The sequence below is a fragment of the Ochotona curzoniae genome, unplaced genomic scaffold, assembly GCF_017591425.1.
Source record: "Ochotona curzoniae isolate NIBS_2020 unplaced genomic scaffold, NIBS_Ocur_1.0 contig_2754, whole genome shotgun sequence".
NCBI classification, from domain to species: Eukaryota; Metazoa; Chordata; class Mammalia; order Lagomorpha; family Ochotonidae; genus Ochotona; species Ochotona curzoniae.
In genome coordinates, this window is record NW_024465582.1 from 10648134 (window position 1) to 10675619 (window position 27486).

At 37.3% G+C, this 27486-nt stretch overlaps 1 protein-coding gene across 1 annotated transcript in view; it reads right to left on the reverse strand.

Moving 5' to 3' along the window:
- The window catches only part of CDH10 (cadherin 10), a 120810-nt gene that overhangs the window by 27123 nt on the left and 66201 nt on the right, over nt 1-27486 (reverse strand). The window contains exons 3-5 of the mRNA XM_040977653.1: nt 6116-6410; nt 5460-5579; nt 4651-4818 (exon numbers count right to left, since the gene is read on the reverse strand). Coding sequence (XP_040833587.1) covers nt 4651-4818; nt 5460-5579; nt 6116-6410 — 583 coding nt within the window. The remainder of the gene's footprint in view (nt 1-4650; nt 4819-5459; nt 5580-6115; nt 6411-27486) is intronic.

Consider the following 27486-nt stretch of genomic DNA (forward strand, 5'->3'; position numbering starts at 1 on the left):
CCGGCTCCGATGTGCCGAATCTAGGGAATCCTTTTTGATACATTTCTTTGAAATTGTCTCCAACTTAATTGATATCCATCTATATACATAAATACATATACATAATTGCAATCTGTACAAACCAGAAAGTATAGGATTGGGGGAAGTTAAGATAAATCTTATTCACTCATACATTTTTAAGCTGAATTTCATTATTTCTATATATACATCTACCCAGGCGTAATGTTCAAGAGGGTTCCAGAGGATACCACAATACAAACTGTAAATATGTCATTTCACATAGGCAACTTCTCACTGAAATAAAGACAATTTCAAGTGTTCCTTTCCTTTTTAAGATATATTTACTTCAAAGGCAGAGTTACAGAAAGGAAGAGAGTGTGAGAGACCATTATTCTGATTTTCCACGATGGCTAGGGCTGCAGCAGGCGGCCGCAGGCAGCAGCCAGAAGCCAGGACCTGGATCTCCCACCTGGTTGTAAGGTGCAAGGAAGAGGGACATTTCCACTGCTGCACCTGGGGCTTGAACCCAACTTGGAGCAGTCTGGACTTGAATGGGAGTGTGTGTGAAATGTCAACACTACATGCATCAGTTTAACCTGATACGCCACAGTGCTGGGCCCCAAGTGGGTTTGTATATACATTTTATGTACACAATTTCTCATAAAAACTATGCACTTTATTGTATATGGAAAATTGTATGTTTCATTGTATATGGAAAATTGTATATTTCTCTAGATTCTGTCAGTCAATACCACAAGGTAAGAGTACTGTTTGTATATGATCAAAGGCAAATTGCTGTGTGTGTATCCTATGTCACATTTCTTAGAATCATTAGACTTAGTTCCTGTTGCATAGCAGCACTTTAGTCAAGGTTGAACAAATTAACAAATGCTTTACTAACGTCATTTCTTTTAATTCCCTCAATTACTGACATTGTGAGTATAAGGAAAAATTCTACAAATATTTGAGGGTACTTTGTGATCAGAGTAAAAATGGTGTTACATTTAACCAATGTAAGTAACAAACAATTGCTTTAGAATAGAGTGATATTTTAAAATATTCTGGAACAATAACAATGAAAAAACAGAGATGTTTTAAAAGTCCATTTGCTTTTTTTTTTCTCATATGGAATCATCTGCTTTAAATTGCACCCTACAGTTGTTCTGCTGGCGAAGTGCATGATGATTTTAAAATATGCAGATCAGCCTGCGGCATACATTATCTTGGATCCCTGTGGATGAATGGTTGACTCTATTTACAAAATGAAAGTCAGTGCTTATTAAAGCAAATATCTTGTTCCAGGTAGGGATTTTGGTAGTCTCCCAGCTCACAGAGTACACATGCCATTATATATACATATCTATCTATGGTATATATCATATATTTCCCTTAGTGCCTTTGTTTTCTGATATAAGCTCATTTATTATAACTGGCAGTTCAGTGTGGGAAATTTGCAAAAAAAGGAATTATATATGTTGGGTCATGATTCAAATCAGAACAACTGACCAGGATATGATTTTCCTATCTTTGTATCCAGTGGGGAAAAAAAATCATAAGTACCCTGCCTGAAGTTAGCCCTATAATCTGTATGAAGTAGTTTGTACATCATGGAATTAACTAAAACAGGACATCCCAAGAAGTTAAAGAATTTTTGATGCAGTAGCTTCTTTTTTGGTGTGATGCTTATTAGATTATTTTGGAAAGTCCAATAACCTAGAACCCTCAACCGCCTCTTATTTCTTTCCAGCTGCACTGTCATGACAAGCGACTTGATTGATGTGATACCTGGTTCTCTTACCTGAGGAAATCATTGATGTCTACCTCATAGAGATCTTGTGAAGACTGATTTAATATTTGTCACATTCTGTGGCACCTGAAATATACTACAGCAAGAACTATAGCCGTTATTCTCACACTGTTGCTGTGTTTATATAGGGCTACAGGATAATTGTTATTTAATCAATCTAGTGGCTTGAAGTCATTAGTTCATCAAGATTAATCAAGACAAGCATACAGATATGAAAGTTCTATTTAGAGCTGAGAATTGGAGTTATTTATAGTACCTAAATAGATTTCAGTTGTAAATGATATTTAGAGATCATTTGATGGAAAATATAAAAATATAGCCTTGACATACTCAAGAAATGGGAGCCTTTTTATGTTATCTGATGATATTTTTACATCCAAAGAACTTTTTATTTTAAACCTATAATGTATCATCAATACAAGTGTTCTTTTCAAGTGACAAATTTTGTGTTAATTTTCAGAATTATCCTAATAATGAATAATAATTGATTTTTGTTACATTCTCAATATTTATCAGGGAAAAGATAACAGAGAGTTATTAGAGCTGACCATTCTTCTTTGTGCCTCTCTCTTGCTTCTCAACTGAACAGATCTGAGTTTTATAACACATACTTTTTCTGCAGGCCAAGTCAAGCTTGGTGGATCTGGCCTGCCCTTGCAGATTTGCCATCGTGAACCACCATCCTTGGCCCAGATGAAAATCAATACAGTGACATACTCCTAAGATCGCTCTTCAGAGAAAGGCCATTAGGAAACAAACCATATTATTCTCTTTGTTTCACAAAGCACTACAACGATCAGGTGACAGTCATTTAATCTTTTTCTGGACCTTTGCTAGGAAGTCTGTTATATTTTTATGGCTTCAGGAGAAGCAAATGAGAGAAGGCTATGAATGGGACTGAGATATTTAGTGAGGAAGGCCAGCTAAATGGAATGCATAGAGATATTGTGTGTCTTTTACACCAGTACAGTAAAATGTAGACTTTTAGGAATAGTTAAATGTTTGACTCCTCCAGAAAATAGGAAAATTCACTCTAGATTCCTTGTTCTTAGTCTTTCAGCTTTAAAAATTATCTGCTCATTCTTGGAGCGATGCTTTTAGATAAATGATTTTTTTCATTTCGCTAGAACAGTTCTTCACATGACACACCCAAGTTTTTCAATGTAGACACTACAGACATCTTGTACTAGATAATTCTTTGTTATTTTATTTGTGAGAAAGTCTAGCAGCATCCCTAGCTTTCTCCTATTCAGTGCTGGTAATACTCACCGGGTAAAATGAGCAAAAATGTCTTAACATGTTCTAAATGTCAGCTGTAGAGGGGAGCCAAATGTCTGTTCACTACAAATAAATAGCAAATACTTATTATTATGTTTAATAAATGGTTTATTTACGCTCATTGATTTTTTTTCTTTCATGTGTGTATTTAATTTTCTTTTTGATGATGTTTACAGTTGATCTGGGTGGGAAAGGTCAAAGATCAGAGGAAATTGGGCAAGACCATTGCTCGCACATTTTCCTCTTCTTAAACCTGAGAGAGGGGAGGATACAATGGGAGAAACCACACCCAGCCTCCCCAGCACCTGATGTCATCCCAGGATCCCTGTCATGGAGCATGCTCAGAGGGTTCTGTTCAAGTGATTTTGACAGTTCTGAGATGCTGTTGATACTGCTGTCAAAGGATGATGAAATCCTTCCAAAGTCAATTGGCTGACATAGTCCACCTCAAAGTCTCCATTCATCTAGAAGTTTGCTATCAAATTTCACTGGGGTCGTTGATCATTTTCTTCTGCCCTCTTTCCTCTGCAAACCAAAGGGTGCTGTGGCTCAGCCCAACCCTGCCCAGCACGTGCTCTGCCCTCAAGTACAGCAGGGGGAGCTGCCAAGTCAGTGACCCCAAATAACTCCCCACTGGATCAGCTCCTGGTCTGGTTCCTGGGTCTGCAAGAATGGGGCTATCCACATCCCATTTAGATCTCATGCACATCATTGAATATTGAATACTAGCTCAACTCAACAAATTCCATCCTCTAATCTACACTGATGCCAGAGGTTATCACTGCCCGTCCAGCCAGGTCTGCCCCTAGTCCTGGTTCTCATACTTGACATGAAATTATGTCTCGAAAATTAGGATCTTTTAGCATAATATGAAACTGGTTGAGTCTTGGATGCTTTCATTCAGGTTAAATTTCACCCTGTCTTGTACGGTACTAGATATGTAGTATATCTAATGTGTGAAAGAAAAAAAAAATCCATGTTTTTATGTTCAGAAGATAATGATTTTTAACATCTTCAACCTACTTCAAGAAAAGAAAAGGTCAGTTCAGAACCAATACACATATAGATCAGGAATATAAAACATTTTGGTGTGCTTGCCATTCCACAGTGCCAGTCAATTCAAGTCTCATTAGTTTGAAAAGCTGTCATACGTTTCTTTCTGGAAGACTCCTTAATATTTATCAAATCACAGTTTCATTGAAACAATTTGCCCTTAGTTTAGAATCTTCTTCATGAAAATTGAGATAAGTTTATTGTAAATTTTATTTGTATTTTCCAAGAAAGCATTATTTTCTTTTTCTAATGGTAGAAATAACTTTTAAAATTATGGCTATAAAAGCAAGGCATGTATAAGAAAAGGTTTAACGATAGCAGATTCTTCTATGTTTCCATTAAATGCAGCTGAAATATTTAACTTTCTCTGCAATAATCATGTATTATATATATAATTGTGTACAGTATTTTAATATGTTTCAAGTGAAATCTTCATCATTCATTGCTTTTGTTATTTTTTTTTAAGTGATTACACCTGTGAATGTGCAGAACGACCACTCAAAGGCTCTTACTCTGGACGAAGTGAGGAGGGTTGTCGTTGACATCAGTCAGCGTGATGTTGACCGTGGTGGTCCCCGACAAGCCGCCCATCTGGCCCCCCATGTCCTTGGCCTGGATGACCACTTGATATTGCTCTCTGTTTTCTCTGTTCATGTTTGCTAAAGCAGTCCTGATGATGCCTTCGAAAAAAATATATCTTGGTTATTTTCATTGAATTTTCAATGGTTTGGCTAAGCTTACAAATATTTTTTTTAAAAACTTATGATCTTTAAAATTATTTTTAAAAGATTTATTTATTTTTATTGGAAAAGCAGATGAGATTTATGGAGAGAAACAGACACAGAGAAAAGATCTTCCATCAGCTGGTTCACTCCCCAAATGACCACACTGGCCAAACCTTAGCTAATATGAAGCCCAGGAGCCAGGAGTTTTTCCCGATATCCTGCACAGGTGCAGTGTCCAAAGCTTTGGGCCATCCAAGTTGAGGATTTAGCCACTAGGCAATTATTCTGGGACTTAGAAATAAATTTTACGTAAAATTGATTGTATATAGTTACAGGCATATTTACATACTTGCTAATTTGTAATAATTTTCTATCTTCAAGTAACAGCATATCCTGCACGGTAATCTAAATGCACACAGAAAAATAACAGAGCAGTTATTTTTCTATGAGTGTTGAATTTTTAACATCTTTAAGTGCTGCAACCTCACCTTTCTCTGTGTACTAAGGTTAAAGTTTTGTTCTCTTACTCCCATCTTTCTATTTCTGAATGTCATAAGGATGATTAAAATAGCAAGCACTGATTCATTGGTCCTGACCTGTTTCAGGCTCCACAGAGAAGTAGGGCTGCCCTTGAAGGATGCTGTAAATGACTCTGGCGCTGTTCCCGTAGGAAGGGTCATCGGCGTCTGTAGCTGTGACTTGCACCACGGAAGTACCTGAAGTATCCAAATTCAGCTTAGTTCTGCACAGTACCGGAAGGAGGAGCAAAAGCACTGGTTTTCATTGAAGACTTGAATGATTTTTGGCTTTAATAATGACCTCTTAAAGAAACTTCTATATATTAGTCTTCTGGAAATAGTACTTATATATAATTGTACATATTATTGTTACAAGTACATTTTGAGGCAAATATATAATATTTAGCCAGCAGTATATTTTTATGCATTCTATGGATAATACTACAATATATCAGCAAATAATGAATGCAATCATTTTATAAATGCACAGGCTTGATATTCAAATTCATCTTCACACAGTAGATTTGTTTCACAAAAGGGCATATTTAGTCACAGAAGAGTAAATATGTGCCCTCCCCAATAATTAAATATAATTAGCATCTGTTCTAGGATACAACTTTATGAATAGATGGATTGTAAACTTAGAAATAATGCAAGATGATACCAAGTTCCATGAACTACTAAAATATGTTTAAATATTTTAAAACAATCACACAGTATGTAAATGAACTTACCAACAAGAGACATTTCAGGAACACTAGCTGTATAAATTTCTTCTGGGAATGTTGGCTCATTGTCATTGATATCATGGATTTTGATCACAAACTCAGATTCTGGTTCTACTGGCCTTAGAGTTCTTCTGTTAATAGCTTGTGCACGCAGAGTATAGAAAGCCTTTTCCTCCCTATCAATTCTTCGTGTGGCATGGATGTCACCTGTTTTTTCATCAATAATAAAAAGGGTGCCAGCTCCATCTCCAGATAAAATATATTTCAGCGATCCATCTCCTTTATCTTGGTCTGAATGAAGCTAGGGGAAATAAAAAAAGAGTATATCCTTGATAATGTTTAAAGGTACGTAATGCTCAAAAAATTCAAAAAGAGTCCTTCAAATCCCATCCCAGAATAATGGGGTCAGTTATCTTGTTTCATGAAATGAGGTTGCAATAAGTTTGAACACACTAATCTTTCACACTTCAAGCACTAGGAACAGCCTTCAGTATATCAACATGATTTTTAATTCAAACAGAAAATAATGGAAATTAGACTTTTTTGTTTAGCTTGGTAAATAATCATTGTCATGGTCAAAATAAATCCTTTTAAAGACATTAGCCATCAATTTATCAATACTGTTATAATTACTGATTTCTCATATGTCTGGATGTAGAAAATTATTTTACTATAAGGAAAATCTTATGCTATAATCTTAATAATGACTACAGCGTTCTGGCAAATAAGTAATAGTTTACACAAAGCCATGTGTGACATTGCTCCTACTTTAAGAACATCATATATCATTTTTTGTTGTTCTATAAACATTTTATTGAGATACTTAGAGCAGGAGTAGAGATAAATGTCAACAAATACGGGTCTATACAACTTAAAGTTCTAAATAAAATAACAGTACACCCTACAATATCCAATCATGGCAAAGAGTTCTCTGTAGAAGTAAAGCAGCATTGGGCAAGACAGCTTGTTGGCCCCTTGAGTATAGGTACAGGAACCACACTGAGCTAACCTGCACTTGTTACAGCAGTTTTCACACATTCTGTGGGCAATGCCCGGGACACATTCTGTCTTGGTAGAAATGCTAGCCCAGGAGCCCATGTCCCTTAGGTGAGACCCCTCCACTCTTTTGGTGAACAGATGCCCAAAAGGCTAGCCGGCTGGTGTTTGGGTACCTACAGCAGTGAGATTAACCTTCTTATGCCTGACCTGGAGAATAAGCCTTTCTAAATCTGGAAACACTTTCAAGAGTCTTTGGACAAAGAATAATGAATGTCTTTCAGGTTCAATAAGGAGCATATGGGCATATATATATATATGAGCATATCTATTGCCTCCTATGAGTTTCTTACTGTAAAGGGGGGAGGCACTCAACAGAGGAGTAGTGTTTGGCTTTGACAGAGCTCATGAGCATAAATTATCTTGTAGTTAGAAAAAAGGAAAGAAAAAAAAATTTCTTGTAGTTGATCAACCCAATCAGCAAACATTTTTATACATAATGATCATTATTTTATTATACATAGTAAAAGAATGAGTACTGGGGGCAATTGGAGAGAGCAGGGAGTTTAGCTCGCACTTGTAGGCAGTCTCGAATAAGTAGGAGTCAATCCATCACCCTGATAATCCAGCCAGGAAAGTAGTGAACGATGGCCTAAGTGCTTGGGCCCTGCCACCCACACAGGGGACACCAGTGGAGTCCCTGACCTCTGCCTGCTCCAATTTCTGTTATTTACACATGGTTGGGAATGAACTGATACATCAAAGATCTCGCTGTCTCAGCCCTACTCTGACTCTGTATGTCACACAATTACAACAAGCATGTAAAAGAAGAACATACTTTTGAAAAACTTCAATATTTATTAAAAAGAAACAAACAAGTATAGTTTTTAACTTCCACAAAGCATTTATTACAGCTGAAATATCATCATTGATATGTGTCATTTAATTTCCATTTACTTTTAATTTTAGGTTTTGCACTTCCGTTTCTAAATTTTTACTTAGCATTTTTGAAAAGGCAGAGAAACAGAGAGATAGCTACAGATAGAAATCTTCCATCTGTTGATTTACTGCTCAAATGCATGCAGCAGGCAAGCTGAGCCACGCTGAAGCCAGAAATACAATCCGTGTCTTCCGAATGAATGGCAAGGATTCAATCTCTTGGTTTAGGACCTGCTGCCTCCCAGGAAGCACAGTAACAAGAAACTGGAATGTGGAATGGATCCAAGACTGAAATCCAGACACTTTACATGGGATGAGCACATCCCAGTACTATCCTAAACAATAAAACATATATGAATCTAAACTGCAGATTTAAACAGAAAACACATTCAGTTCTAACTCTGAGAATTAAAACTAGGAGATAATACTTTCCAATCACATGAAATATTATTTACTTAGATAATGATCTAAGTCGCTTTCATTTTTATTCATTAAATTGCTTAGGTCAACATATACTTGTATATAATTAAGTGTAAGAATATCCAAACAATTACGTGCTAACTAAATGAGATTTCTGTTCTTTCATTGAAAGAGAATTGTATTTATGGGAAGAAATGCAATGTGGCAAACTGAAAATTTTTGAGCTAGACAACCAAAATATTTAAAGTAAGCATATTTGTGTTTATAGTATGCTAATTATCTGTACTTCCACAGTGCAGTTTAGTTTTTTATTAGTGGTTTGTGACAATTAGCATATAGACAATCAAATCTGAATAAGCCATTTTCTGGATCTATAACTCATTTTCATCAGTACAAAAGATAAGCCCCAAGACCGTATGTACATTGAGATAAAAATTTTTAAAAAATCAAATAAAAATGTTTTTACCGTGTCTTTTGCTATTCAAAAATGATAACATAAAGATGAGAAACTCAGGAAATAGCTGCCTTTAGTAAAAGGCTCTTAAACGTAACATAGAGCTGCGTTGTCTGGGGACTCATTCTCACAAAGTCAGAAGATGGGTTTGTCGTGATTGGAAAGGCACATAGCTGCCTGGGAACTTTGTGGTTACATACAAGTGCAACTCTGTGACAAGCTCCTAAATGACAGATCTAAGCAGGAGATATTTTCTTGTTCTGTCTGGAAATCAAAATAATTCAAAGAACTACTATTGATCTTCTCCGTCATTTGTTTGAATAACTTTTTGTTTGTACTAGACAGTGATGATATTACTGTCTCTTCCTTCAGTAACTTTAATTGAATAATATTTATTTACCCTTGTAAGATGCAGGTACTAATGATAATAGATCAGCAACTTCGTTTTAAGTCAATGGAATTGAAAGTGTATGCGTAAGCTTCACAGCACAGTCAATGCGCAAAACCCAGAGCAATGACTGAACATTTCTTAAGCCAGATAAATAATGCATGCAATTTTGCAAATTTTACATTTTTGAACAAAAACAATACACAGCGAAATAATGCAAAAACAGATTTTGGGAGGGGGATAGGTAAGGTACGACCATTACAATGAGCTGTTCTATTCCATTCAGTTAGAAATGTAAAAAAAAACATTTCTTTGGATGGTGAGCTATTAATTTTATGAAGTTCAGTTTTCTGAATTTAAATCTCAGCAGGATTTTACCCTCACTTGTACTGCAGAGAGTGAAAATGAAGTCTTGTAATTGGACCACATACTGTCGAAGTTTCTGTTGCGTTAGAAAATTGAACATGGCCATACAGAATCAGAAACAAGGACATCAAGTCGGGGTGTGTTTCTGAGAATCAGAAACGAAAAAAAGTTCTACTTTCCCTTGTGGAACTATAATTAAAAAACAAAAATTGCACCTGCAAATGTGTAAGTTTTAACCTCAAGAAGCCTACTCTTTTTTTTTTAAGTCAGATTTATAGAAAAGGAATTAGAAAGGCCGTTGTCAACTGGCCATCTCCCCAAGTAGCCATTGTGGCCAGACCTGGCCTGATCCAAAGTCAGAAGCCAGGAGCTTCTTCATAGTCTTCCACATGGGAGCAGGGCGCCAAGGCTTTGGGGCATCCTCCAATGCATTCCCAGGCCACAAGCAGGGAGCTAGATGGGAAGCGGGGCCTCCAGGACACAAACCGGCATCCATATGGGATCCTGGTGCATGCAAGGTGAGGACTTTAGCCATTAAGCTACTGCATCAGGCCCGAAGCCAGATTTTGAGGAAGTGTTTCTTGTATTAGACCTTGCATTAATGAAAAATTGCCTTCAAACATCTTCTTATCTAGGAGATGAAAAGAACATTAAAATAAAGAACAAAATTATCATAGTGGGAACACGATGATAGCCGGCATTTAACAAAAGATTGTCTTAACAAAACAGATTTGAAAATGAAGGTTCTTCTTTATAGCAAGTGTGGGAGATATCAGTGTTCCAGGTCTCCTAAGATGGAGAACCATCTCCGGTTGACCACACCGATGTGTTCTTAGAGTTAACTAATAACAGGTAAATGATGCAGAATGATTTCTTGGCATTCATACAAAAAAAGTAATGGTCAAAATTCTATAAATATAGTCGATTTCCCATGTCTCCCTACTTCTTCGGAAGTTTATTTTAAAATGTTTATTTTAATTATTTGAGAGACACTAAAAGAAAGACAGAGAAGGAGAGGGAGGCTGAAAGCTCTCCAACTTCAGGCTACGTCTGTGAGTATCTACCACAACCATCCACTGGACAAGCACTGCTTGGGGACCTTCAACCCAAGTCAGGTCTTCCATTGGTGGAAGGAATCTAGCTGCTTGAGTTATGTATCACCTGCTGTCCCCCGGGGTGTGCAGTAGTAGAAAGCTGGGTTGGAAGCAGTCGAGGGAGGTGAGGGAGCTTAGAGGAGTTCCTTGGGAAACAGGACATAAACGTAGACACATGCATACAGAATATGGAATCCCAATTTCTTGAAAAAAAAAAAAAAGAAGTAGGAAATGTACATTCAATGTTTCTATTTGTCATCTCAATCATCTCATTTTTGCACACTGTAAGCCCTTAGTCTGGTGTTGTCTTCTTCCCTAAATTCTTATTTGTGTACCACAATCGTATTTTCCATTCCTGGTCATTTACTAAACAGTAATCAGAGGAGAGTCAGTCCTTGTAATTGCAGTTTTCTCATTAGCCTACTTTTTAAATTGAATATCAGATATCAGTCTTTGAGTTTATTAAACATTCACTTGAATAAAACCAGTTGTTTGTATTCCAGGGAAGGATTAATAAATCATGTGCCAAAAGTCTTGAAGCATCAATGTTGAGAGAAATAACTTTTATATTGATTTGTCTTGTGCTATTTTTACTATATGAGGCATTATTCTTTAAACAGAAGAAATGTTAAATTGTTGTGGCTTTGGTTTCTCAGTAACACCTGTTCTCCGGTGTGAAACATTTGTGCCACAAATCTTTAAGAAGAATTTTATGTTAATACTGACCTTTTCCTTCCTTGAGAAAAGCCTATTAAAAATTCACAACCTGCTGCGTTCCTTGTAAATTCACAAGCAGATAAAGGACGTGGCAAGCTATAAGACAACTAATGAAAACTGCACAACTGGTACTGCACATTTAAAAGTCATTTTCCTATTATCAAATTTTTATTCAAATATGTTTATTTTTAACCCTGCATTTGTTATATTGAATAGCACCAATATTCATAATGAAACAATTAGTTAAATTTAAAGCAACGTTTTAACCATTCAAACTGTGGCTAGGTTCCAAAGATTTTGTAACTTTTTGTGCTAAGTGATCATCTAAACATATTTGTACGAATTATTTGTAAGATAAAAAGAATCTTGCGATCCATCTAGTGTAAGATCATCTTTTTAATAGTAACAAATTTAGGTCCATTTGTAATCCATATATTGAAAGTTGTTCGTTTAATGGAAGATTGCACTTTAAGGTAGTTACTGTGTTTGAGAACTTTGTTTCAGCTGCTGGTGCAGTTGGACAACAAATAGCACACGCTTATTTCTCATGGTTCTGGGAGTCGAGGAAGCACCAGATGCTGGCACAAGCAGAAGTGCTGTGGACCTGCTTCTTGTTAGAGAGGACCCGTCCCACCGGTGAGGGCAAGCAATCTCCCTGAAGTAGTTTGTTATCAAGAGGGGCACCTTTGGCTGGAAGAGAATCTGAAGAACAATTTAAAACTTGGAGAATTTTATTGATCAATACTGCCAGCACAAAATCATGTATAGAAAATGTACACTGGTTATATGTTTAAAAGCATCTTTCTCATTCCAAATATTTATATCATTATACATTAATAGTTGTTGGTAATCTAACTACATTGCAGAAACTGCGAAAGCATTCTGTAGAAATTATATTTCAAGAGTTGTATTAGAACTTATTTTGAATAATTCTATAATTGACAAAATTTTGGAGAATAGACCATCAAAAGAAAACCAGTGAGTGAAATTTAACAATTTCTGCTTATTTTTTCATGTGCATTAGCCCTGAAATTATCAGAAATTGAACAGATTTCCTAATGTACCATGATAATTTCATGTCTACTTGTCTTTCAAACAGCCAAGATATTTTATATTTGTTTAGAAAATCCAGAATGTGGCAAATATGCTGTTCTCTCCTGGTGGCATCAACATTAGCATACTGTTCTAATTGCTCCAGTGAATAATTTAATATCAATTGGAAAATAAATCACTAAATCAAACCTCTTTGAATTTGCATCCAACGAAAATACTAGTGATGATTGCCCGACACCAGAAAGCAGTTTGAAAGCTTGTTAAAACCAGCCAAAACAATCTGGTCACAAATAAATAAGTAATTACTCATTTGGTGGGTCCTGGAAAGAAACAGCCAGGAGGCCAAGGAAGTGAATTGGAATGTGCGAAGTTTGCTGGATGTGCTTGTGATGAGATTTCGAGAGGGTGTTTCCCTCTTCTAGAGCACTGTTTTGTTATTAATGACATCAGAAAACATCTCCCAACATTTTATGCCTGTCTCAGTGCATCAGTTCTTTAGATAATGATCCAGGTACTTGGGTCCTCATCATGTATGTGGGGGTTCATGGCCCCGCCATCCTGCTGTGAGCATTTAGGAAGCAGTAGCTCCGCTTCTGTTTCTCTCTGTGCCATTCGAAAGAATTAGTACACGACAACAGCTCAAACTCCCTAGCAAAAAGGACTACAGAGTTATATATAAAAACACTTATCTAAAATAGTTACTCACATTTTGATTCATCTGAAATTAGATATTTTTCTTTGTTAATGCTGTAAACATAGCACATTGCATTGAATGGACTGTTTTAAGTTTTTCACTCTCACACATACAATTTTACATGCATTATCTGTTCCCAAGTTCAGTCATTTCAACAATATTTTAGGGGAAATTAAAGAATGCTAAGTGGTTTGGAAGATAGCCCATAGGCATCAGTTTTCTAGTTTTATGTTGTCCATTTTAAGAAAATTATTTGGAACACAGGAAAGCAGGATAATGTCTTCTAGAAGCTCTTATCTTTCTTCCCATTGGTCTTGAAAATCCTGAAATTATGCTCAGTGTTCTCTGGGGCCTGAAAATGACATTGAACACTTTGGAAACATTTTCCCACTTCCTTTACAACTAGAGACGTCTTCTTGGACATGCTGCAATAACAACACAGATGGAGAGTTGGGAGAAAGAGAGACTGGGAGAGTGAGGGGAAGAGGGAGGGAGAGAGAAAGGCTGAAGAGGAAGGCCGAGGGAGACACATAACAAGGAAGTGGCTACTGTTAGGACAGAGAATGAGCACTTTAGAAGCTCTGGGGAAAGGTGGCTAGCAAAATTGGGACAAACGTTGATGCTGCAATCTTGAGTCAGAAATTCACAGGACAGGATAGCATGTTAAAAATTCAATGATGGGGTCCAACATGGTAGCCTAATGGCTAAAGTCCTTGGCTTGAATGCGCCAGGATCCATATGGAAGTGGGTTCTCATTCTGTCTGCCCCACTTCCCCTCTAGCTCCTTGCTTGTGGCCTGATAAAGCAGTACAGAATGACCCAAAGCTTTGGGACCGTGTACCCGTGTGGGAGACCTGGAGGGCGCTCCGGACTCCGGGCTCCTGGCTTCGTATCTGCACAGTTCCAGCTGTTGTGGCCACTTTGGGGGATAAATCAACGGATGGAAGCTCTTCCCTCTGTCTCTCCTCCTCTCTGTATATCTGACTTTCCAATAAAAATATAATAAATCTTTAAAAATGCAATAATGATTTCTATATTGGGGTATTGAGATATTATTCCCCACCCTTTGGATAGCTTCAGTCTTTAATCCTAAAGCCTGCATTGTGTGGATAAGGCCCACACGTTCTGCAGGATAATCCTCATGTAATGTCAATCATTCTAACCACTAGTGTCATTTAAGAAACATCATTACAGCTACATTGATACTAGGTTTGGTCAAATAACTGACAAACTGACATGCAAAGTGAATGATCACATGCGATAAACATGCCATCTAATAAACAAAAAAAGGAGAAAATTTGTCAAAAGTAACCCATTTTTGAAGTTTTATGATCTAATACATAGGGCTTGGTAAAAAATTTAAAAATGACATATGCAAAAAAGCATGGTGAAATGGAAAATACATAGAGAATACAGCAGGAAATGGAAATGCAGATAATTGACTTGCTGGCTTTGGAAGACAAAGATAATGTAATTGAAAAGTAATCGAAAAGTAAAAACATGGGAAATAAAAATTTAAAAATTCAAAAATTTAAAAATATCAATGTCTGAACTTTATCAGTATGAATAGAGTTTTGCAGCAGGTTGTAAAATCTGCAAGAATAATTCTTCTGGAAAAAAAATTCAGCATCTTTAACAAAAGACACATTAACATCAAGTCACCAAGTTCTAAGAATGCAAGCTGGTTTCTAAAAAGAAATGCTGGAAGCCCAATGAGTGAATGACAGTGATAGACAACCACTGTGCCAGCATGGATTTTTGAAAGGAAGGCAATTTAAGTATGTTCTTAGACAAAACTGAGGGTATGTGCCACAACGAGTTTTCTGTAAAAGCAATACTAAACGTAAGTTTCCAGGCAGAGGAAAATGAAATTAAAGAGAACACAAAATGGTAAATATGAATCATTACCAAATATCAAAAACAAATAAGAGGAGTATTTTTGGATATAGATATATAGTACATTAAAACCACAGAAGTCAACAAGTAAACACTTAAAACACTCAATTTCAATGTTTGTATCGAAACAGAATTCCACTTTCTTTTTCAGTATCTAATATGGTACCCAAGATCCAGTTTTATTTGTAACTTAGGAATATTCACATATATGTATAAAGTACATGCCACCATCATGAGAGCAGTGTGCATCTTTTCCTTTTATTTTTCGTATTTTTACAACTGAGTAACAACAATTCTCCTGAACAGAATACATCAATTCCATCACCAAACACCATGAAGCTCTCCTTCTCCTTTTAGAGAACCACACGGTGTCAAGTCAGTTGTTCAAACTGACGAACCAAAGGTTATTGATTCCTCCCCCTACTCCTTCCATTTATTCGGTAAGCAAGTCTTTTCATGATTTCAACGCTTATCTTTAATCTCTTATCACAGTCCTCACTTTTACCATTAAAACACAAGTCAGCATAAGCTGCCACCTACACTGCCATCACTCTCTCTGCTTCTATTTCTGTCCTGGGATCGGTCTCTAGCCAAAACAATCATTTTAAAATGCAAATTGATACATAGCCCTACTGCACACAAAATTCACTGAAGGCTTCTCATTACATTTTAAACACTCTAGCCTAATTTACATCATTTATAATGGCATAATCCTTGCGTTTCACCTTCCTTAATTTTTAAAATTTATATAAAAATTTTACATAAAGGAAAAATTTTATGTATTTTGTATGAAGTTTTTCTTATGTTTATATCCTGCTTAGAAATCTATTCATTTCCTCCAGTCTTTCGTCATTTCAGCTCAAAAACTTAATGACAGATAATTCCTTTGAGGCTCTCATTTATATGATTTTGTATATTGTTTTCATGATTTCACAAATGTATTTAAGTGAAATAAAAGTACATTATTTAATAATCATACCTATTTCACAGTTTTAGACAGTTCCCTAACAGTTTTGTCGATGTTTACTGAAGAGACATTGAAATATTACTGTACCAAATATATAGCTATACGAGCCTGATCTTTCCCATCTAATTTTCCCTCATTCCCATACTTCCCTCTTGTTTTACTTTTAATTTGTGCAGTGAAATACATTCAGTTTACTCTGTAGTCACAGCCTCGCCTCCTGCTACAGAAGGAATTCAAGGAGTGATAAGTAAACAAATTAAAACAAATAATCAAGACAGTTCCTCAGGAGTATAGGCAACCATCAGACCTTAAAACGCCAATTTTATTCACACACTGTACATTTTTTTTCAATTTGTATATTAATTATCACAAATCAGGGAAAACATGAAATTTGTCCTTTCGGAGTGACTTATTTTACAAGTCAAATGCCTTTCTTCTTGATCTTCTGCCTTTCCATTATCTTTTCAATGACGAACAATCATACTGGCTGTCTGTTTTGTGTCATCATAAAAATAGCCAAGACTAGGAATTTTACAACAAAAAGAGTTTTATTTAACGCCAGGTTTTGGAAGCCAAAAATCCAAGAGACAGTGCCATCTGTTCCTTCTGTAATGAGGATCTTAGGCTTCCGTATGGATCATACCATGGCAAACAGTCGCATGGAAGGAGCAACAGGGTACATGCGAAAGAGACATGCTAACAGAGGAAACATCAGGGGCCGTCCCGGTAGCCTAGTGGCTTAAGTCCTTGGCTTGCATGGGCCAAGATCCCACCTGTATGACCTGGCTGTTCCACTTCCATCCCAGCTTCCTGTTTATGGCCTGAAAAAAGAGTAGAGGACAGCCCAAAGCTGCCTGGTACCCTGAACCTGCACGTGAGACCAGGAGGAAATTCCTGGCTCCCGGCTTTGGGAGGGCTCGGATTGTGGCCAGGCAAGGTCCTTTTCTCTCTGTCCTGTCTGTCTCTCCAGTAAAAATGGATAAATCTTTTAAAAAGAAAAGAAGGAAGCGAGGAAGCAGGGAGGAGCCAGGCTCGACCTCTTAGATGGACTTGCTCTCCTGGGCACGAATTCATTCATCTGAATTCTAACCTAACCAAAAATTTTCAGATTTAACTGGGTGGAATTTAGTTTCATTGTATCATCAATCCCATGAAGATGTCCTCTTCTTAGGCCATTTCAGGGCCCTTCAATATCCTGTTACCCTTTTGCTTTAGTACTTAATTTCACTTCTACTATTTCAGCCTCTGACATTGACATCCTGTTTTTCTACTAGGTTTCCAGAATCTGTGTTACTGTGAGATAGTCTTAATGTACTCTTTTCATTGGTTGTATTTTTTTTTAGTAAACATGCTTGCTATTCCTTCTAATACTTGAAGAATAGTCCCTGTATATGTCTCATAAGATTCAGTCATCACTGTAGAGAATTTTATAATCGTTTTTTGTTTTTAATATCGTATGTATCCTATATCTTCAGTAATTATTTTGCATATTATCACGTTATTATTACCTTTTGCTGCCGTTTGACAAATGCGTCTTTTCCCATGCATTAATACCAGAGTAATTTAGTTCATATTATTAAAGCTGACACTTGAATTAGGAGCTGATTTTTGTTTCTGTTCTGCTACCACCATGATGACTAATTTTATTTCTCAATAAATATTACTTTTTAATTTCCTCACATCTCTTGTTTCTTGGGTTGTTTTTTTATTTAGTGATCCAGCCATAAATTCTTCAGTAAATGGACTACATTTCTTTTGCAGCTTCAGAGGGTAAATGGATTTCATCTTTGCAAAGAGAAATCTCAGAGCCTTCTGACACATTGCAAAAAGTATTGTGCAAAAGTCAAACTTTGTATATAGCTGTCAGAACTTTTTATACATCTGTCACCCTGGGATATTTTCTCAATAGCATCCTTGGCCTTTCCAATATCTATTTTGTTTTTCTTCCTCGTTTTTGTTGTTTATTCTTTGATTTTGATGTGACATGAAAATACTGGATGTCACATGTATTCTCTCGTTGAGTAAAAACAGTCAAGGCTGGATATTATTTTTCTTGAGACTACCGAATGCATCGTTTCCTTAGCATCTTGCCCTAGTTGAGAAATGTGTAGTTATGCTGATCTGTTTTGTCTAAATAAAAAATCAAGCACTTTTTTTTTGGAAAGCTTATAGAATATTTTGTCCAAATTCTTGAAAATGTATAGTGCTGCTTTGAGGTACGTTGATATTTCTATCAAAACTTCATGATGTTGGGGCTGGAGCTGTGGCATGTTGGATAAAGATCTCTCCTAAAAAAAAAAAACAAAAATCTGCATGATGCCCCCCCTAGGCCCTTCAATTTTCAATCTTAGGTAATTCCACACTGAGACATTTAGGCAATGTTTTATTAATGAAATGTTTCTGCTTTTTTATTTCATTATCTTCTTACAATTATTTTATCTGAAATTTGATGTTGTTTACATAGCTGACAAGAATGAATGATCATGATGAGCACTAATTAAGGTGGGGAGGGCTAAGGCATGCGGGAAGGTGGATGGGCCAAATGCTCCCACTTTTCCTTTTCTTCCCTGTTTTCCTGTATCCAGCCAGAAGTGGCCTGGGAAAGGGGCAGTGAAGGAGGGAGAGCGAGCTATTACCAGGTGTCAAACTGCATCAGTACCCAGGGATGGGGAATATTCTCTTGATGTCATCTAAGAAACTTCGATGTCAAGAAGAATGTTTTAAAGATACTGTTTGAATGTTTTGATAGTTCTGAGCTTTTGGGCCTGCTGCTCCAAGGTTGAGAAAAAATCTTTCCAAAGTCCATTGGCTGACAATGTGCACCCCAATGCATACATTCACCCAGATACTTGCTGTCAAAGCTGAGACAGGAGTGTTTTCTAAATTATTCTGTTCTCCAACTTCTTATATGGTACTCAGTGTCCTCTACAGGCCTACATGTGCTGTCTTGTCCCCTAGATGCACCGTGGCATGCTGTCCACTGCACAGACATCAACAATTAAGCAGGCCCTCTCCTGACACATGTGTATGGTTGAAGGCGGGACCGCAGATTCTATGTTCTTCCCTGTGACTAGTGTTGCAAATGCAGTGGTCCAGTTGGTGATTCTCCCAGGAAACATTACCGCAGACCTGATTCTTACATGTGCCATTCAGTATAGTCTGGTTCTGTCTGTCACCAGTGTCACCCTATTCACACACTAGTGACTGTAGTTGCCTGGTCAGTTCTGCCCCCAGTCCCATGTCCCATGCAAATTGATCAGTGCTCTGGCTCAACTCAACCCAGCTTGCCAGAAATCTGGCCCTTGGGCACACCAGTGGAAACTGCAGCCTAATTGGGGTGAACCCCAATAACCCCTACCAGGTCTACTCCTGGCCCCAGTTCCTGCATTTAACAGTAGATACAACCGACTAGTTCTGTCTGTCTCGCATCCCAACTGGGCTCTCATACAGACCTCTGGATTTTGTAATTTAGCTCAGGTCACACTACCCCATGACCTAATCCACATGCATACCAACAGGCGCTGCTGTCTTCTCTAGCCTTATCTGTCCCAGGTTCCGGCTATCATGGACTCTAACAGGAGCTGCAACCAAGTAGAAGAGTGCCCACAGTCCCAGTCTTGGATCTTACATTTTCCAGGGGGTATTGCAATCCAGTATGACAGGACTTGCACATTGTCCTGGAACTTGCTAGTGGGTGCTGTGGCAAAGCCATGGCAGTCTTGTATGTGCCAGTGGGTGTTGCAGCCCAGTCTGGCATGGCCAGTCTCACTGCAGCATTCACCAGCAATGCCCATCCAGCCTGACTGTAGACCCAGCTTATGTTTGCAGGTACTACAGGATAGTCCATCCCGGCCAGCCCATAGGCATGGCCCTAATGTGAACTGACGGGTGTTGTATCTCATGCTGTCTTGGCTTGGCCTGCACCCCGTTCTGATTTTTACACCCTCCACTGGGTGTTGTCGACTGGCCCAGCACAGCCCACCCCAAGATGTGACCTACATCTATATCAATAGGTACTATGGCCTGACCTGTCCTTGGCTACCCCCAGCCTAGAGTAACCCCTATCTGGAGTTGTGTTTTAACAGAGGTGTTACCCAAGCTCCCCTATCAGATCAGCTGCCATTTGTACATCTCACACATACCAGTGGTTGTTTAGCTCAGCCTGACGTGGCCTACCTCTACTCCTGACATTCACCAGCAGGCACTGTGGCCTTGTAAGATCAGGCCACACTGAATTCTGTTCTCTCTAGTGGGTGCTACAGCTCAGCCCTACCTGACCTACCACCAGACCTTGGTCTCATGTGGATGAGCAGGTGCTGTGACGTAGCTCAGCCTGACACATACCTGCTCTGGCTCTTGCAATTGCCAGTGGATGTTCAAGCTTACCTGCCTGGCATACCCCCAGATCTAGTTCACACATGTTGAGGCATGTTGCAACCTTGTTCAGCTCAGTCTGTCCCACCCCCCAATCCCACCCTTGTACTCATTGGTGGGAAAAACAGCCAAGTGGGAACATCCCCTTAGTTCCCCTACCAGGCCTGCTCCCAGCCACAGATCTTGCATGTGCCTGTGGTTGCTCTGAACCAGCTTGGCATGACCTCCTCCTGTCTCAGCCCTTCCATTGGATGTTACAGCCTGCCCTCATTTCCAACTCTTGCTAGTGGATGCTATAGCATAGCTTTCATGCAAGGTGGTAGGTGTAATAACCTAGCCAGGCATGGATCACACCCCATCCAGGCTCCTAAGTATGTCAATGTGCTATGGTTTGGTAATTCTGCCCCCTGAACCAGCTCACACACCTACCAACAATTTTAGCAGCCTTGCCTGGTCTGGCCCAAATCTAGTCCTGGCTCATGTGCTCACCAGTAGCAGCTGCAGCACACTAGAGAGTTCCCCAAGTTCCCCCACCCCACTCAGGCCCCTCCAAGACCCAAATCTCACATAAGCCAGCAGTTGCTTGACTTCTACCTGGTGTACTCATCCCTGCCTACCCAATTTTAGCCTTTGTGTGTGCTGGTGGATGTGGCCAGGCCTGCCTCATATCCATTCCTGGTTGTACCTTTGGGTGCTAAAGTTTGTCTGTTCCCAGCCCCAGTTCCCATGACTGTTGGTGAGTTTCATGGTCATGCCTAGCTAAGCTCCTCACTACCCCCAGCTTTCCAGCAAACTATCCACAGGAGTGGATGTATCTGCCTCTAGTCCCCGTTCTCTTGCATATTGGTTAGTATCATGGCCTAACCTAATATGGTCAATCCCTGTTCCAAGAGTCAGTGGTGGGTACAACGGAGTAGCCCTGCCAGGCAGGTCCCCCAGCCTAGCTTTCATGTGTGCCGATGGGTGTGGTTGATGCTAATTAGCCCAATGCAAGTCTCCTTATAGGCAGGTACATTGGTTTGACCCAGAAAAATCCTCTGGTTTCCCACTTCTAAGCTACCTGGTCTTAGCCCCATAATTTACCTGTGAGTTCTGTAACATGATTGGCCACTTAAAAAATAATAATAATAACCAACTATGCTGGCATACAGTTATGGTTAACACAAATTTGGCATTAACCAGGCTCATAATGACTGTGAGCTGTTGGCTGCTTTTCTTCTGGCAGTGTAACACGTGTCTGGATACAGTGCAACGGAGGCAGCTGCCTATACCTAAGGTTTTACTTCATTCCTGAACATATTATCCCTCATGCCTTGTCCTCAACATCATTGTACTTATATTCCTGTGTTGCACATTCGTCTTCTTGTTAATGTTAGGGTGTTTTGAATCTTACTCTCCACCCTTTTCATTGAGAATTTTACTATTGATGTTTTCTTGTATATGGATTTTTTTTTTATGTCTTTTGAGATAGAGTTTTGTTTTCCTTGGTAGCTACAGAAAAAAATCTCTTTTTAAAATCCTTTTTCAATACCTCATCAATTGCCAATCAAAGAAAAAGAATTTAATGCTCCTCTTTTCAATCCTAACCAAGGGGTAGAGTCCATTTCTTTTACTCTTGAATTTCTTGCAGCTTTGTCATTCCACTGAATTTAAAAAGTGAAGAAGCTCTGCCCTGTGTCGTGGTGCTCACTAAGTGCTAAACCAGATCACTACAAAAGTAGTGCATGGTTTCTAATGCCAACAATGCCAGGGGAACACCAACTAAGCACCCAAACAACACATGGCAAAGCAATGGGACTTAGGAAGACAGAATGAGTTAGAGCAGCAGCATGAATGACAGAAAGAAAGAGGGAGGAGGGGAGAGAGAAATCCAAACAGCGTCATGAACTGTTTCACAATCTAACTCGCGGCAACACACATAAAACTCTAAGCTTGAAACATCCAGGTAAGCTCTTGGCAGCATCCTGTGTCACAGGAATCAGGACAAATAATAAAATCATAGTTGTTGTGTGTATTCTAAGCCTTTCAAATTGTTTTTGTCTCCCTATTTGTGTCTTTATTTTGTTATTTTTCCTGATGACCTTCCTCCAATGACTTCATGAATGATTTAACCCGATATAAAACTTCATGTGGCAAATATTATTTCCTGAAATCTTAAAAATTAGACTGTTTCCTTCTAAAACCTGATGTTTCTGTTGAAAAGTCATTATCTGATTTTATATATAATAAATTTGAAAACCGGAGATCATTTTGAGAATATGTAAGAGTGAAGATCTGAGCTTTGCAGTTGTAAAATCTCATGATAACAATACTAGAAATTAATTTCCTTCATTTTACATGGTAATATTTCCAGTCCTTCAGTCTAAAATTATTATCTTCAGAAAAAAAGCTATTACACTCATTAATATTTTATTCTCATTTTTTTGACCATTATTCTTCTCTCTTCTCTCTGTTTCCCCATAGAAATATCTCAGTTTACAGCTGTTTTATCCAGACCCTCTCATATTAAAATTCTTTGGTATTTGTTATTTCTTTGATTTAAAAATTTTTTTTTTAGTCTCACCTGTTCCCTACTTTTTAAAAAGATAGTTAATGATTCTGAAGCATTTTTATTATACTATGATTCATTTGTTGGTCCTCTGGAGCAATTATCGGCGTCTGCGACTTTTCTGTTTCTTTACAAGTCTGACCAACCTATGAAGAGAAAAACTTCATGCTGTCTAAGCATCCAGGCCTTCTGCAGGCAGCAGCAGGGTAGTGGCTTTGCAGTGGGTTTGTCACACACCCCACTGGTTTGGTGACTAACTATATGTTGGGATCAAATGCATTTAGAATGAGTAAATTTCGCAAGGTTCACCTTTAATGCATTTCTCTTGTCCTACTGTAGCCAACGGAGAGGGGGGAAGTCTCATTCATCCGTGGAGCACGTTGTGGGCCTGCATCACTGTTGCATGACAACCAAGATTCGTGAAGCTCAGAAAACTCCCAGAATAACATCTAGCATTAAATGAATTCCCCTGGAATGGAAATGCATTTTTGTTGGGAATGATTAGAGAAGGATTTTATCTTTTATGCTCATATAAAACTGTCAGGCAGATTATTTAATATTTGTACTCATCTAGAACATGTATTAACCTAGATGAATTATCTATTGATACCAGAAGGGAAGAAATGAGAGAAGTGATTAGAAGAGTTCAAGATAAACTATGTAAATGGGAAGAAAAGAAGATATATTCCCATCCCTACTTTTCAGCACAAATATCAGTGTGGACACTAGCAGTCATCTTCAACTCAGGAGCTGTTGTTTCTTCTAGAAAGAGATCTTATTAGAAGATGTGCCTTGAATAAAACATTCGCAAGCTGGGGAGGTAGAAGAAGTTGATTGTTGAGAATGAAGTAAATAAAATGAGTTGTAATTAAGAAGATGTCCCTTGCTCATTAACTTTCTTCTACACTGCTCTTATCAGTCCTTCCGTCTATTCTGACATTGGATGTTGCTAGCAGCAGTCCCATCCATTTCTATTCTTGAAAAAAAAATTTTTTGTGCTTTTGATTAATCTGATGTGATCACCAGCTTGCTTCTTGGGCTTCTAATTTATACCTAAGTGGTCACTTTATTTTTGCTTTCAGTGGAAAGGAGATAATCATGTTAAAATAGATACCTTCTAAAAAAAAATAATGCAATTCTACTGAGTTGAAGTGAACCTAGTCTCAAATTTCTCTAATAATGGTTACAGACTGATTTATATGATTAAATCAAATAAAACTGTTAAAGTGTTAAATTTGCTTTGTGATAAAATATTCAAATGTTAAGAATATTTAAAATCTCTTAAATGTTTTATGGGACTAGGTCTTGTTTGTAAGATTTAATTAAAATCAAAGAGATAGTTATAGCTCAACAATGAGTAAAAAATATATTAAAAGTGTTTCTACTAACAATTATTAAAAAAATTTTGATTGAACTAATGATTAAATGGCAAATGCCTGGGTGATTTTTAAAAATTTAATGATTAGAAAATTATAAGTAATGGCATAAAACTATTAATGTAATTTAATAAAGTATTGAATAAGCTTCATTAAAAATAAGTCCATTTATTTTTTATGCTGACCATTCTACTGCAGAGAAAAGTAATTGAGAATTCATTTTTGTAATACTCCAATAATACTCCAATAATTAGTACATATGCACTTGATTTCTAGAATTTCCCAAAAATAGTTTTTGACATGTACTAGCACTTAATTAAAATGGTTTCAAACTTAGTGAAACCTTTTAAAGTTCTTTATATATATATTAAAATATCATAACAGAAATATATATCTGAAGCAATTGTACCTTCCAAGCTTTCCCAAAATTATTCCTTTAATTTACCTATTCTTGGAGAAGTATGGTTGTGAAGTGGTAGGCAACAACACTTCCTTCAGAATGTCCACTATTTAATTAACTGACGCTGAAGTTTGTGTACACTGAAACGTATTTTTATTGAAAGAAAACTCAGAGTTTTTTGTGCCACTGAAAACAGCACGCACAGGATAAAGAAAAACAAAAAATAAAATAAAGAAGAAGATGAAACAATTCTTTGCAAAGTGAAGTTGTGGCTAAGATATTACCAAAAACAGATGTAGTTTTGCATGAGAATGGAACAGGAGACAATTGTAATTGATGAGTTTGGAAAACAAACTGGGTGAAAATAGGTATTTTGAAGCCAAAGTCCCAATTCTTAAGTAGAAAATATTGCTATCTACTTTAAAATTACTGTCCAAAATGGGATATGAATCACTTCATGTAAAATATTTGAAATACTTAAAATGCCAAAATTCATGAAGTTTCTTATTTTATAAGCCATATTTCAGTTGCTGTATTGCCATTGCCCAGAAGACAACTTAACCGTATGGTCCTATATGTTATATTTTAAAGTGTGACTTTTAAATGTTTGCTTTTATATCACTGCTCTTAAATGAATATCAGCTTTCACTATTTTATTTTCAAATTTGTGAACATCTGATAATTTGTGCTTTTCCTTTAACTTAACATTTTGAATGGTGTTTTATTTAGTAATTTATGATCTCATTTCGTCAAGTCAAGGACTTTACCTTTTCTGATTGAGTTAAACGTATTCTACAAAAGAATTGTTTCATTTGGAACTTTTTCGAGGTGTGTGTGTGTGTGTGTGCTTCAATATTCTCACATTTCCTTTGGTTTTCGTGTTTCCAGCATATTAAACAGACCAGCAGGAAATATACTGGGAAAGAGGCCCATCGGCCAGCACAGCACACGGCCAACATGCAATTAATAGTTTCTGCTGCAACTTCCATTTCTATTTCCTTCAAATTCCTCTTGCCATCTCTACAATTAAAATGGCACTGAATTAAATATGCTTTTTAGTAGAAGCTATTGTGCTATTCCATTGTTGTGTGCCCGAAGTTTTAATGATATTGGGCATTTGAGAAAGCCTTGGTAGATTTTTTTAAAAGAGTTTGCACATTTACCATCTAATTTTGATTTCTAAAATTACAACTTGCAAGACTAGATCCTGTTATTTCACTTAAGAATGTGAGAATTGAGACACTGAAAGATTAGGTCATGCTTTCAAGAAATCTTGGCTATTTATCCATGCTGTAGTTGAAGCTTTAGGATTCTTTTCAATGTAATTGGTTGTGTATTTTTAGAGAAAAGCAATTTCAATCTGATGATTTACTGCTAATAGATTCATGCATTCAATGAGAATCATGTCTACAGAAAACATAATAGAAAAAATGTAATTACTCTAATATTTTATGTATTTTTCCCAAATGGAAACCGTAAAGCAATCCATCTTCTTGGTTATATGGTACTAGATCTGAATCTTAACTTTGCAATTTACTAGCAAAATAGCAATGTCTTCAGTGAAGTGGGAATAACCCCAGCCAATGTGGTGAGACAATGGAACAAGGACACTCATTTAATCCTAGGGTTAAAATGTCTCTTGGCATGACCGCACCCCACATGTGAGTTCCTGGGTTTGAATCCAGGCTTTTGTCCAGGTTCCAACCTCCTGCTAATGTGTACCCTTGGAGACAGTGTTGTGGGCCCAAGCATTTGGATCCCTCCCTGTGTGGCAGTCCTGGCTTGTACCCCTTGCTCCTGGTTTCAGAATTGGCCTGCTCTAGCAGCATTAAGGGAATGGAGCAACCCATAGGTTGCTATGTCTAACCACCCCTCAAGGAAAGCAAAATAAGTAAAAAATTTAAAAAGAAAAGCATGACATGTAATGTGTTGGTAGTGTAATTAGGACATTGTCCTTAAGAAGTGAGAACTAGTATTATTTTTAATCATTTTACATTTACATTTTACATTTTATACATTTCACCTTTGGAAACATAATACTAATATTATGCCAGTGTATATTAAAAATAGAAAAGAATATTAAAGAGTTTAAAAACGGTAATGTGTCTGCAGGATTTTAAAAATTCTATGCTCTATTTTAGTCATTTCAGAAACATGCATTTGGTATAAATTTAATTTTTTTCATAATCAGAAATGTAATGTTCAAATAATTCTATGAGGCAATTATGAGGACAACTTTAGTTAGAGGAAACAAAAGACGTTACTTATCCACATTTCTAGAAGTGTTACACTTAATTTGCTCTGCACTTAATGTAAGGGTAATTTGCTTGGTGATTAGCTTCAAACGAGCCATCATTAGTGAACCTATTGAATTCTTCCCCTCCTTTATCCTTCCTGTACAAATTCCACAATGCTTCTCCCGATTGGAGTCATCCTCTCTCTCACAATTAGATGGAAATGAAATGATGTGCCTGTTTTTCAAGAATAAAGTTATTGGTGTACTAGAACAGAAGCTGTAAAGTATCTTAAAAGGTAAATGGAAGCTAATTTCAGCATACAACAACTGATGGATCCTTTAATTCCCCAGACAATCTGAAGTCCTAGCTATGAGCAAAATACTACAACTGCAGTAGGAGTCATGGGACAATGACCAGAATAGCACCAAAACCCCACAGGGGGTCACTCCCATGTTCTT